Source organism: Prunus mume, linkage group LG5 (assembly GCF_029339155.1).
Source record: "Prunus mume cultivar Tortuosa linkage group LG5, ASM2933915v1, whole genome shotgun sequence".
Lineage (NCBI taxonomy): Eukaryota > Viridiplantae > Streptophyta > Magnoliopsida > Rosales > Rosaceae > Prunus > Prunus mume.
In genome coordinates this window covers 29,672,356-29,685,300 of record NC_142702.1, presented here as the reverse complement: position 1 = coordinate 29,685,300, position 12,945 = coordinate 29,672,356, and the positions used below count along the sequence as shown (strand labels likewise).

General features: G+C 36.5%; 2 protein-coding genes across 6 annotated transcripts; one reads left to right on the top strand and one right to left on the bottom strand.

Annotated features, from left to right (window-relative positions):
• The first annotated feature begins 2,055 nt into the window (after positions 1-2,055).
• LOC103333626 (cyclic nucleotide-gated ion channel 1-like) lies at positions 2,056-4,979 on the top strand. Its single transcript, XM_008236504.2, has 7 exons — positions 2,056-2,604; positions 2,701-3,112; positions 3,212-3,406; positions 3,486-3,793; positions 3,917-4,028; positions 4,174-4,425; positions 4,521-4,979. The coding sequence occupies exons 1-7, from the start codon at positions 2,567-2,569 to the stop codon at positions 4,977-4,979; spliced, it is 1,776 nt and encodes a 591-aa protein (XP_008234726.2). The 5' UTR covers positions 2,056-2,566.
• A 291-nt stretch (positions 4,980-5,270) lies between these two features.
• On the bottom strand, positions 5,271-9,877 carry SPDS3 (spermidine synthase 3). 5 transcript variants are annotated; one of them, XM_089051757.1, is made up of 12 exons: positions 9,699-9,877; positions 9,414-9,503; positions 8,232-8,452; positions 8,052-8,096; positions 7,458-7,534; positions 7,229-7,351; positions 6,793-6,897; positions 6,621-6,693; positions 6,433-6,504; positions 6,084-6,279; positions 5,861-5,990; positions 5,271-5,689 (listed from the first exon to the last, which is right to left on the bottom strand). In XM_089051757.1, exons 3-12 carry the CDS (start codon positions 8,419-8,421, stop codon positions 5,600-5,602), a joined length of 1,101 nt encoding a protein of 366 aa, XP_088907883.1. In that variant the 5' UTR covers positions 8,422-8,452; positions 9,414-9,503; positions 9,699-9,877; the 3' UTR covers positions 5,271-5,599. The 5 variants fall into 5 exon arrangements, with proteins under 5 accessions (XP_088907883.1, XP_088907884.1, XP_008234722.2 ...); XM_089051758.1 differs by lacking the exon at positions 9,414-9,503 and having other exon boundaries at positions 9,634-9,877; XM_008236500.2 differs by lacking the exon at positions 9,414-9,503.
• Between the last annotated feature and the right edge of the window lie 3,068 nt (positions 9,878-12,945).

Below are 12,945 nucleotides of genomic sequence, written 5' to 3'. Positions count from 1 at the left end.
ATCAAGCGAACATGGATAAGCAGCAGCATACACCCCAATTAGCTGGTCAAGGTAGTAATGGTAGTATCACCTGTCATTTCGGGGTTTTTTAAATTAAAAATAGGTCCGGCTATACTGTTTTGACAGACGGCGAAGCGCTCCAGGCGAGGCGGTTAAATAGTATAGCAGGCGCGCGGCTACAAATACTTAGCGGGGCGGGTATAGCCGGTCGGCTATACTACGGTTTTTACTATAAAAATAGTGTAGCCGCAGGCTACAGGCGAGTCTTTTTTCTCGCGGTTTTTTGTAATACGTGGCCAAGCAGCTCTAGGCTCCGGGGGGGTCCCTCGTTTTTATATAAATAGTATAGCTGCCCGGCTATACCCGAGTTTTTTATATATGAATAGTATATTAAAAAACACAGAATGCGCCTAAGATAAATAGTATAGCCGCGCGGCTTTACTGGGGCCATTTGTTTATAAATATTTGTTTCCTTACAGATACTGTGATCCTTTTTGGTTAATTGTTTTTTGCCAATTTTTTGTTTATTAATAAGGGTAGTTTAGAGCATTATTCTTTACTTAGGCCATTATATGAGTTTCTATTGTCCCCTTTGAGTTTTTACTTTTCCAAAGCTATTACCTGTATAAATAATTTAGTATTTTCACATTTTATACTCGTATTGTATATATACGTATTTATTTTTCATGTTTAATACACTTGGTTTTTACAAAATTTTCAATTATACACACAAAATTCACTTGTTATACACATAATTTTCACATGTTATTAAATAAAAATATTATATATTACAAATTTAAATAAATTATATTAAAATATTGTATAGTGACCGAGCTTATCAGTTGTAATTTGCCAAAATATTGCCGAATAAAAGATGTACGTATTTTATTCATAATGAAAGAATGTGAGAGGCTAAGATTATTTTTTATTTTTGTAACAACAATTTCAAACAAAAATTTATAGATATTCCCTTTTCGTATTTTACTAACGAAAATGTGAGATATTGCGTCCTAACACTTAACGGGACAAAACCAATCAGCTGATGATTAACGTTGATTGATACTACTGTTACTGTAGAAACTTTGATTAAACAATTGCAACCAATATATTATATACTAATTAATTAATGAATACTCTTGGGGAAGAACTGAAGTCGAAGATCCTGCGTGCCCATCTCCCTCTTTCTCATCAATTATTTCTTGATTAGTAAAAATTAACTGGTCTTAAATTTGGGCTTCATATATATATCATTCCAGAATAATATTAATAATGAATGAGTTAAAAATTTGTAAGACAGGTGGGGTTATGGGAGTGATTGACTTTAACTCCCCAACAAAGAGAAAAAGGAAAAGATCAACTACCACAAGTTTTTATACACTGACGCACGCGACGAAGTTAATTGACTAAGATCTTAGCCAATCAGCAACTTGCAAGTTTGATGATGCGGAATACAGTATTATTCAATTCCCACTATACTAGTACTGGAATACAGTTTTTATTTTCCAGTTGCTGATTTGTCAGCTGTCACCTTGAAAAAAATTAGCAACTAGCAAAAGCTATGACGTCTCTCCCAATATCGCTTGTGTAAAAAGAAAAAATAAAAACTACAGAGGCAATTGGGAAAAGACTAAGAACGGACAAGTCTGTGGTTGGCAAAGAATTAACTAAGGAAGAAAATATTAAGAAAAGACTACGTACATAGTTATCCTAATTATAAAGGCAAGTCTGTGATTTTATTTCCTAATTATATTATTTCATGTTGAGTTGAGCTGATGCGTGCAGGTAAGTCTATAAAACTGAATCTAACAATGTTCTGTTCCATATTGGCTTAAAGCACAGTTTAATTTGGTTTTCAAATATTTGGAATATGTTTCGGTAATCGGACTTGTATAAACATAACGATGTCTCTTTTTCCCTCTCCCATTGTTTTATAGGAACTACATTTAATTAGAAAAAGAAGTGATCTTGGCTTAAAAAGATACTAATTGATCATAATATTGGAGGACCAGCGAATTCAACCGAGCAAAAAATAAGTGCACCAATGATTGTCAAGAAGAAGAAGAAGAAGAAGAAGAAGAGAATATATTGTAAGCGCTTTTAGTAAAGTAGCAACTTGCAAGATTAAGTTTGACTCCCTCCTTATTAATCAAGAAGAGCAATTTGAACCTAAATTATGCATTAATTCCTCCATCGGTTGTTGCATTTGTCACCTTTGTCCACTATACCTAGCAACTGGCAAATTAAAAGCTAGGTTAATTGCAATTTGTATGGCATGGATGGACAACTCTTTCTTGAGGAAGGAAGGAAGGAAGGAAGGACTTGGACAAGTTCTTCGTCAACGACTACTACAAACAAAACTCCACTGGTTTTTTTTTATTCCACCCCATCTCCTTTATTTTAAAATTCCAAATTAATTATTCTAATATCGAATATCGCAAGTCTTTATAATTGAACACTCTTCTCTTCCATATTGCAAATCACTTGCTTTCAATTCGATATTTTCACTTCTTGTTCAGAAGCTAAATAGTTTGATACATATCCTCTCAAACATAAAGAGGTTTAAATTATGAGTAACTTGTATGTTCAGCCCACCATTCAAGTAAGGTTAGTTTCTCCGCCGATCGGGTCTCAATACATTTATGACACAAATTTGTTATGTTATGTTTTTGTTCCCCTTTCTGATTTGCATTTTCGTTTCAGCTTAACACCTTACACTTTGGGCAATATTCAACTTGGAGGAGCTTCAGAAAGGTCAAGATTTGATAAACTTGTTGCAAATATTCCATTATGGAACCAAATATTTGTAATTTCATGTGTGATTGCAGTGTCATTGGACCCTTTGTTCTTCTACATTCCATTCATCGATGAAGATAACAAGTGCCTTGGAAAGGACAAAAAATTGAGGGTTGTGGCACTTGTTTTGCGGTCCCTCTCGGATATCACTTTCATAGTGCATATTATATGTCAAATTCGACAAGCCTTCAAAACGGTGAACTCCAAGCTACAAACAACCCGAAACTCCGGTTGGGAATCGAAAGCTAAGGCAGTTGCTCGGAATCTTTCATGGCGCTCTGTTGTTACTGACGTTCTTGCTCTTCTTCCCATCCCACAAGTAAGACGATTAAAAGTCAACTTTTAACTATAGTTTTTTGGTGTAAATTTATATCTGGTTAGCTAGGTTTAACTAGGTTTATATGTTTTGTATATTCAGGTTCTTTTAGTGAATGTTTTTTTCAAAATGAGAGGCTCTGGATATTTGGATAATAGAAAGATTCTAAGTTTCCTTCTTCTTGCCCAATATCTTCCAAGAATTTATCGTATTCACCTCTCCTCTAAGAAACTTACACAAACCGGACTATGGGCCAAAGGTGCATTCAACTTTTTTTTATACATTCTCGCTAGTCATGTAAGTTTTTCTTCTCCATAGTCAATTTGCATAAGATTTAATTTTAAAGTAAGTAATTAATTAATATGTTGTCTATTAGGTGCTCGGAGCTTATTGGTACTTTTTTTCTATTCAACGGGAGACATCATGCTGGCATCGGGCATGTGAGGATCCCAAGCGTAGAATAGAATCATGCATGGATAATTTTTACTGTGACGACGACCCTACCACAACCCCCAGAAATACCTTGTTTCGAAAAGAGTTTTGTCCTATAAATTTTCCACCAAATGCTACACCGCCATTTGATTTTGGAATGTTTCTTGATTCACTTCAATCTGGAAACACGGCGACATTGGATTTTCCAATGAAGTTCTTTTACTCGTTTTGGTGGGGACTACGAAACTTAAGGTGTGCACAATGAGCAGTAGAAATTATATATATCTTGTTTTTGTCGAGCAATAATTAAGCTGAAAACGTTGTTTTGTTTATAACCTTCTTGTTCTTGATCATCCTTGAATTGATTTTTTGCAGTAACTTTGGTACAAATCTCACAACGAGTACGTATGTGTGGGAAAACTTTTTTGCAATTCTTATTTCAATCATTGGCTTGCTGCTATTTTTATATCTCATAGGAAATGTGCAGGTTGGTATAATTATATATGAATCTCTCAATTATACATAAATATATGTGCCTTGTCGCTAGGATTTGAGGAGTTGGTCGATGAAGCTAGCTAACCTAATTGTTTGTTTGTTTGTTTGTTTGTTTGTTTGTTTGTTGTGAAACGTAGACATTTATGCAGTTGGTCACTACAAAATCGGAGGAGACAAGACAGAAGATTATTAAGAAAGAGCAAGCGATAGAAGAGTGGATGGTCAAAAATGATCTCCCTGAAGATATGAAGAATGAAATCAAGTATAACATAAGACAACAATGGGAAGAAAACATAGATGCTGCTGATCTGGAGAACCTGTTCTCTATTCTTCCTTGGAATACCAGGAAATCTCTAAAGCGTTTTCTCTGCATGAGTACGCTAAGGAAAGTATGTTCCTCACTCAGTACCCCTCTCTCGCCTATATATGGATGAACTAAGTGATGTAATTAAGGTATAACTAATAAAGCTAATATGCACAATAGGTACCAATGCTTAAAGGCATGGATGAAAAGGTGTTGAAAATGATTTGCGACTATCTGAAGCCAGTTATGTACGCCGAGAACAGCGTAGTTGTTCGAATGGGAGAACCACTTAATCTGATGCTCTTCATTACAGAAGGTTCGATATGGACGTATATGCCGGGTGGAATGCAGACCAATTCGGTTAAGACAAAAGGTGAGTTTTATGGAGAAGAACTTCTCAAGTGGGCATCATCTTCATCACCAAAACTTCCCATCTCCACCCAAAATGTGCAATGCCATACCAAGGTGGAAGGCTTTGTACTCATGTCTAAGGACTTGACTAGTGTCGTCTCCAAATGCCATCTCTGGTGGAATACAAATGATTCTCATCAGGGACAGGGACAGGGACAACCCGCTACAGCAGCGGGTGGTGCTGAGAACTCCACTCCGAGAATCAGGTATATCATGCATCCTCACTAGTTCCCTTGGAGATCGATCTTATTTTGGCATCCGCTTCTCTTTGGTACACAGTTTTTTTTTTACTTACGAACAACAGTTCACTTTTGCTGTGGTATAGTAGACAAGTCATCTTGTAACCAAAATGTGCTCTTTCACTTTTTGTTCAGTACTGTACGACATTAACCAAAGGTTTTTCTGTGGCCTGTGAACAATGAAGACCACCCTTTGATGGCCTACTGGGCCTGGCCTAGCTTATTTGTTGGCCCACTGGGCCTGTAAACAAATTACGAACACAATGAAAGAGAAAGGAAAGAAGGAAAAAGAAAATAGCTATGATAGATCAATAACTTAACGACTGATTCATAATTATTCCATCACCACCTGAGCAGATTAACAATAACACATAATGTCAAAGGGATATTCATATAAGGTCATCCACAAATAATTATTGGAGGACGTTGAAATCCGACCAAATGCGCCTCTAACAGCAGAGAGTTCATGAACCCCCATCTCATCTACACTTAAAAATAAAAAAGTAATAATTAACCTATCTTCTATTTCTTCCATGTGCTACTACTCACTTTGACTATCAGGCAAATGAAGCAACGGGTGCTGCTACTAATAACTACTCCTCAGCCGATTCATCTTGGCAGGGTTGAGGTTGAAGAATGGCATAGAGCGCTCACCTCCCTCCTCAAGAAAGGGGGCAAGGCAAAGGCAGCTGAGTGCATCTGCCAAACGGACAACACTGTTATTTTGCTTTACAATAATTTTGAAACATTCAGATTTAGCAAAATATGGCTGAGAATCTTGCATATCTAAGCAACACCAAAAGATGAAATTAGATAGCAGCAATATACCAGAATTCTGTTTAAGATGAAATTAGAAAAGATGGCTCCTACCTCGGAGTTATAGAACCTAAGCTCTCTCTTATGTTTGAGAGCTCCTTCCAACTTCTCAATGGAATTGACTGGATTTTTGAAATCAACAGGAGGCCCCTCCGTTGAGCACAACAGAAAGCCTATCACACCACTGCATGACAAGCAATCTCAGGAGTAAGAAAATGATTTCAAGATATAAAGGCAGAGAGTAGATTAACACGAGAAACAAAAAGAACAGTGTTACCTTGGATACGTAGGAACACTTGCCCATGCATAATTGACAGATCCCTTGAATGTTTCACGACAAACAGAGATCATATCTTGAATAAGATGCGTATGGAGCCACATACTCTCCGCCATGTTACAGAGAACACCACCAGGCCTTAATGCTCTAGCTATTGTCTCAAAAAATGGTTTCTCTACAAGCTCTTGAGCAGGACCTGCATCAAAAGGAAACCGTACATTTAAAGAATAGTATCTAAAACCTTAAGATCATAAAAGTTTCATAATCCATATTGAGATCAAGACTAAGCGAGGAAGAGAGGGGGACACGCGGACAGTAAGCAGAAAGAAACATGCCTTCCAGAACGTACCTACAGGGTCTGACGAATCAACAATTACAGCATCATACTTCCCTTTATGTGCATGCCTCAGGAATTCAGTAGCTGTCATGTAATAATAACAAGATATGATTGAGACAGCCAGGCAGCCAAATACAACGTCAATTTGACTTAACCTTTTGATAAAACATAGAGAAGCAAATAGTAAGTATTAAACCTACCATCACCAATATGAAGGTGGACACGAGGGTCCTGAAATCCAACAGCTAACTGAGGGAAAAACTTCTTAGACACCTAGAATAGAAAGAAACAACAAACAAACAAACATAATCAGCCAGTCAGCACAGATTTCTTTACAACTAAAAACCCAGAGGGATACATTACACCACTTACATCTACAACCATCTTATCTATCTCGCATATGTCAATATGCTCAACAGAAGGATGGCGAGAAACCTCCCTAAGAACCCCACCATCACCACCACCAACAACCAGAACCTGCATCAACAAAGTTATAAAACTTAGCATTGTAATTGCAATAAGAAATCAATAACAACACAAATTACTGATGGCATGAAAGCTGCCCAATTCTATCAATATATTCCTAAGCCACAAAAAGTATACTAAAGAGCCATCACCAGGTTGTAACCAAGTCAAATTATTATAACTATGTGCCCCTTGAATTTCATAGTATCATTAATGCAAACAATTGGATTTCGATCCAAGTGTAGTAACCATGTGTTTTCATGGTCACTGGTTCTAATCAAGAGATTCAAGACTCTACACACACAAAAATCACAAACATGATGGACGGATAATGTAAAATTACTGTCTTTGGGGAAGGAATTGAACAAAGAGGTAGATGAGCTATCATCTCCTGGTATGCACATTCATCTTTCTCACTCAGCTGGATAATGCCATCAAGAACAAGCACTTTTCCATATGTTGAGGACTGCATAAAATGGAATCACGTCATTGATAAGAAAATTAAGATTAAAAGAGGGAACGCAAGTGATATAAACAACCAAATGTAACCATCCAAGACAAGAATCCCAAACCTCAAAAACCAAAATCTCTTGGAACTCTGATTTTCCCTTGTACAGAATCTTTTCTACTTTCAGTGAATGAGCTTCACCTATAAAAAAAAAAAAATTAAATGAACATCAAACACAAAATAGATGCACAGAAACTATTTCAAGTTAGAGATGAAGTTTTTTTTCAAAAACAAGTTCCATTAATAGGAAACATTGTAAACGAAGCAAAATACTATGAATAGTGAGGAAAGGGCGAGAAAAAATTATTGCCAAAGCTTCAGCAAGTTACCAGGGAAAATTTCAGAGCATGGAGTTGTCAATACAAGATATCACTTAAGCAAAAAAGGTTTCTCAGTTCCATTTTCTTTCCTGATTACAGGAAAACAGTGTAAATTTCACAATGGGTGCCTCTAATGTGCAAGTTTTCCTAAATTTATACCGACAATGAAAAAAATCACAAAATGAGCAAGAGGTCGTGACCCTCAGTAAAGCACATCACAAAAGGGAACTTGAATCTCAATTCACTAGTGGAAAACTGGAACATGTGTGTGTCTAAGTATATAAAGACTACAAATGAGAACATGAAATATGTAGTGTAGATGCATGCAAGTTGCCTACCAGGCCACATTGGGTTGTTGAAATAAACCTTCTTACTATCCTTCTCTGCAATTAAAAAGAAAACAAAACAAAGGGGGTCAATGATCTCAACCTGCCTGGACCAACTAACACGACTATGTACTAGTTTGCTGTTTAGGAAACAGAAGAGTTAAAAAGGTGAAAAAAATTATAGATAATGACCAGAGCGAGACTGGGATTCTGAGAACCACCCAGAAACAACAGTAGAATAACATTTCGCATCGGCCTCGGGGGCAGAAGCCCTAGCCTTCAAGCAACAAGAAGGGATGGCCTTCTCTGAACCATTCCCGTTACTCGCCTTCCCATCCATAGTCTTCTGGCATTCCAAACCTCTTCCTGCGCCGCCCTCCATATATTATCTTTTTCTTCTCCGTCTCCAGTCTCTAACAATCAATAGATATTCATAAGGGAAAAGAAAATATCCACACACACAAAAAAAACCATCTTTGAGAATCAAAAACGACTGTTCACACAAGCATAAACGCACTCATGTTGCACCAGCTTAAAGCATCTATGTTATACAATAAGATTAATCCAGACAATGAGACCATAGTTTTGTTCTACAACAAAGGGGGGGAAAAGCGACATACCACAAGAACATTCACAGAAACGATTCCAAGCAAAGGAGTTTAATTTAAATCCACATTCATAATTAAAAGTGGAAAGTTGAAATCTTTTTGCTAAAGTAAGCTTGATTTGCAAATGAATCTTAACTGAGAATACGCTAGGCTTAAAACCATAATCAATGCAAGATCTTTACCATTTCAGTATCTAAATTGAACAAAATCATATCAAACCAAAAAGGCCATTTTATCTGCCACTAAGATCATGAGTTAAAACACGTCAATCACACAAGAAAACAAAGATTGCACCTCCATCACAAGAAAGAAAGAATCATCTGATATCTATTTAATTCATTAAAGGGCATGGGTCCCAAATAGCATTTTTATAAACGGAACTAAATTTCTGGTTTATACAATTTCCAGCATTACCTCAGCAACAAAGAAAAATATATTATTTTTAAAATTTCCAGTCAAACACCGCAGAGTAAAGTACTGACCACCGTCAGGACAAATAAAAACAGTTAACCACCGAGAAAAACCCCACAAACAGTAAACCTTATCATTCAAATCCTCTGTACCGACAAGTACCAAAAACAAGAAACGGCATTCAAAGAAAAGGAAATTGATATATAAGTCCACTTATTCATCGCACGAATCCCATCTGAAATTTTGTTTGGCTGCCGATCAACCGTTCGAAAAAAGAAGCATACGTTTCGACTTTTCAACAATTAACACATAGTGAAGTTTTCGTAACACTTCGCGATAAAGGAATGGAACATACTCGATTTTCTTGGCCACGATTTTCCCGGGAAACAAACGGTAGGACTAGGGTTTTAAGTCATTAACAAAAGAGGGTCCCAAGAGAGCGACTCTGTTTCGACAAATTAGGAAAATTAATTTTTAAAATTAAAAATCTAAAAAGAGAGAATAAAACCCACATTATTTTCGTAAGAACTTGCAGAGGGGAAAAGATTACAAAGAAATAAAGAAGGGAAACGTACAGCAGATACATGTACAGAGAGAAGCAGAAACACAGAGAGAGAAAAAAGAGAAGGATTGATCTTGCCTGAGGTTGATGACAAATTGGGTTTTCGTGAGGCCTCAAGTGAGCGGGAAACGAGAAACAGTATAAACTGTATAAATAGATGCACAGTCTCACACTCTCCGTCTATGAAGTCTCTCGATATATCTTTCCTCTGCCTCTCTCTGGTTTTTCCTTCGCTGCCTTATTCGGTTTGGACGAGAACGCCAGTACAGACCAAATATATATAAATACTACTTTTCTATTTTTTCCTTAAAAAAGAAAAAGAAAATGTAATTACTTTTTACATCCTGAAGAAAAGTCACCATGATGCAATTAAAAGGAAAATTTAGGTCTTCTAATTTCAGCTATTATCGCATATGATATATTAGAAAAATAACATTTAACCCATTAACGTGTCCAATGGATGGCTGACATTAAATCAAGCAAATATTTCTCTTTCGAATGCTGAAAGAGTAAACATATTTCTCTTTTTTCAATGGAGGAATAGATCCCAAATTCAAATCATTCTTCATGTTAAAAAATAAAAAAATGGCAGCTCAATTGGGTTAGCCTAAAACATGTGATGTCAGGCGTATGCTTGTGTGAAATAATTTTTTAATAACTTCCTTGCCAAGCCACTTTACACAACATTTTCGAATAAAATTTTCTTGTGTGCTTTTGTTTATGTTTCTTGATTTTATTTTCTGTGAGAAATTTTTATAGTTTAGTCACGACATCATTTCCATTCTATGTACATTCAACTTAGTCATTGAAAACGAGGCAAAATAGGTTGAAATTAGATAATGATTGCAATTTTTGAACTTTTTGGGATTATCCCTCCTGGTTGGAGTTTTTCTACATTAAATCATTAATATGGTGTGTTACATGTTTAAGCCAACTTTATGCCTTTTTTTTACCCCCGGAAAATGGTATCATCATGTGTCAAGTTTGTCTTCCCCACACCACACACGTTTTTATGATAATCATGAAACTATACTTTTTAGGGTAAAAGATGGTGGTGACATGGTATCATATCATCTATGAATCCTTTGCTCTTTTATAGTTGGTTGTACAGTTTGGTTTTGTTTTTTTCCAATTGAGACCACGAGAGCTCAGCTGAGCCACAAGTTCACCGATCGTGTGTGTATTTTGGGTAACAAGAAAAATCTTTGATGATCCACTCTTCTTTAGGTAAAAGGATTTCTAAAAGTACAAACCCGATATGTATATGTATTTACCTGCAATGCAAGCTGTTAGTACGAAATTTGTATTGTCATTTCCTAGACTTGTTTACTGGATGTTTTGGCACAACTCATTCAACCCCATACATCCGAGGCATGACTTGACCGATATGAGAAACTTGACTTCAGGTAAATCATGACATAATCATGCATTCATTATAGGATTCCTAGTTGGAGTTTTTTTCACTCAAAGTATTTTTATCTTAATCTTATTTTTAATAGGATTAGATTTTATCTCTTGAGATTACTTTCCTAGTTGGACTCTATTTTGATTTAAGTTAAAATACTATTTTTCATCCTTGACTTGAAAAGGACATTTCATTGATACCTATTTGATCTCTTTGATAAAGATTGTTATCTTGAATAACAATCCTTGCATAAGTTGACGAATTATATAGTATTAGTGGTCTCAATGGTTTTTGACGTTATTCATTTTGTGCCCATATTGATTCACAACAAATAGTCATAGTTGAATAGCTTAATTGGGTGTTCATATTGCATCAGGTTAGAAGTCTTAGTTGAATGGGTCTTATAGTTGCATTGGAAGTGTAGTGACGTGGGGTTTCTCTCCAGGTAGAGAAACGGCTTTGAATAAAAAGGATTGTTGTTCCTTTTCATCATGAGCTTTTTTCAACGCATGAGTTTTTGAATATATTGAATCTGTTTTTGTGAAAGTTGTAGTTCTTATTTTTCTTAGATAAATCATCAAGTGTTCCTTGTCTACTTTGTGATTTATCAAATCCTTTCATCATTCATATTGCATTCATATGCACGTCGGTGACTCATACGGTTGAGGGCACCAAGACCGTGGTGGCGGTTTTCCTCCGGTGAGCTTGAAGCAATCGTGGCCGTATTGCGTTCAACATAAGGAGTGTCGAAGATCATCCCGTGACGAAGTTGAGTTACGAAGAAGTCGGCATTTTGAGTCATCCTGCAGGTATTTTCAATTGGCATCAGAGCAGGTTGCTGGACATACTCAGCAAGATCTAACATACCTTAAGATGGATCGTGCCTCGGGCTCAATTGCACATCCACCATATTTCGATGGCAACAACTATGGCGCTTGGAAGGCCAAAATGAAGTCGTTTCTTTGGTCCTTAGATGAAGCGTGTATGGAGCACAGTGGTTCATGGATTTCCTAAACCCACAAAGACGATCGGAAGGAGATGAAGAAACCACAGTCCTCAAAACTAGAGAGAGTGGACCACTGCGAAGTCACACACAGCACTAATAATCAAAGGGGTTAAATGCTTTATTTACTGCTGTCTCTTCCGATCAATTTGAATATATATGTGCTTGTGATACTTCTAAGGAAGCTTGGGATATTTTGCGGGTTACTCATGAAGGAACAGAATCATCAAGGAGCCAAGCTTCAAATGCACACTTTGATTTGAGACACTTATGATGGATGAGAATGAAACTTTTTCTGAATTTTATGCTAAACTTTGTGTAATTGTGAATACTTGTTCAGGTTTAGGTGAAAAAATTCCAGAAGATAGAGTTGTGAAAAGATTTTGAGATCCTTGCCTCAACGGTTTCAACCAAAGATCACGGCTATTGAAGAGATCCGTGACTTGAACACCTTGAAAGTTCAAGAACTCATAGGGTCCATACAAACCTATGAGATGAAACATCTACCTCTTAAAAGAGCAAAAATGTTGCGTTCAAGGTTGTGAATGAAGAAGATGATGAGCATTCAAATGAAGATTGCAGTGATGAGGAATTAACGATTCTCACAAGACGATTCATGAACTTTCTCAAGAATCGAGGATCCACAGTCGAGATTCAAAAGGTATAAATTCTAAAAATAGGTTTGTTAACTATCTGATGGTGGATCTAAATTTATGCAGGTTAAATGAGCGAAAGAATCCAAGAGAAAAGGTCAAATGTTTCGAATGTGAAGGCTATGGACACATATCTTCGGAATGTGCCAACACCTTAAAGAAACAAAAGGATGGCAAGAATAAGGCAATGCATACTACTTGGAGTGATAGTGAATCGGAATGCGAGAATGATGAAAAGGCGGTTGCACTTATAACCACAGTTAG

Bases quoted from the DNA above. Each gene is read 5' to 3' on its own strand.
- LOC103333626 (XM_008236504.2), top strand. From the start codon at position 2,567: ATGAGTAACTTGTATGTTCAGCCCACCATTCAAGTAAG. The intron at 3,407-3,485 runs GTAAGTTTTTCT...GTTGTCTATTAG, and splicing joins TATACATTCTCGCTAGTCAT to GTGCTCGGAGCTTATTGGTA. The intron at 4,426-4,520 runs GTATGTTCCTCA...TATGCACAATAG, and splicing joins GCATGAGTACGCTAAGGAAA to GTACCAATGCTTAAAGGCAT.
- SPDS3 (XM_089051758.1), bottom strand. From the start codon at position 8,421: ATGGAGGGCGGCGCAGGAAGAGGTTTGGAATGCCAGAAGACTATGGAT. The intron at 6,694-6,792 runs GTAAGTGGTGTA...TTTCTATTCTAG, and splicing joins TAGATAAGATGGTTGTAGAT to GTGTCTAAGAAGTTTTTCCC. The intron at 5,690-5,860 runs GTAGGAGCCATC...TCCGTTTGGCAG, and splicing joins TTAGGTTCTATAACTCCGAG to ATGCACTCAGCTGCCTTTGC.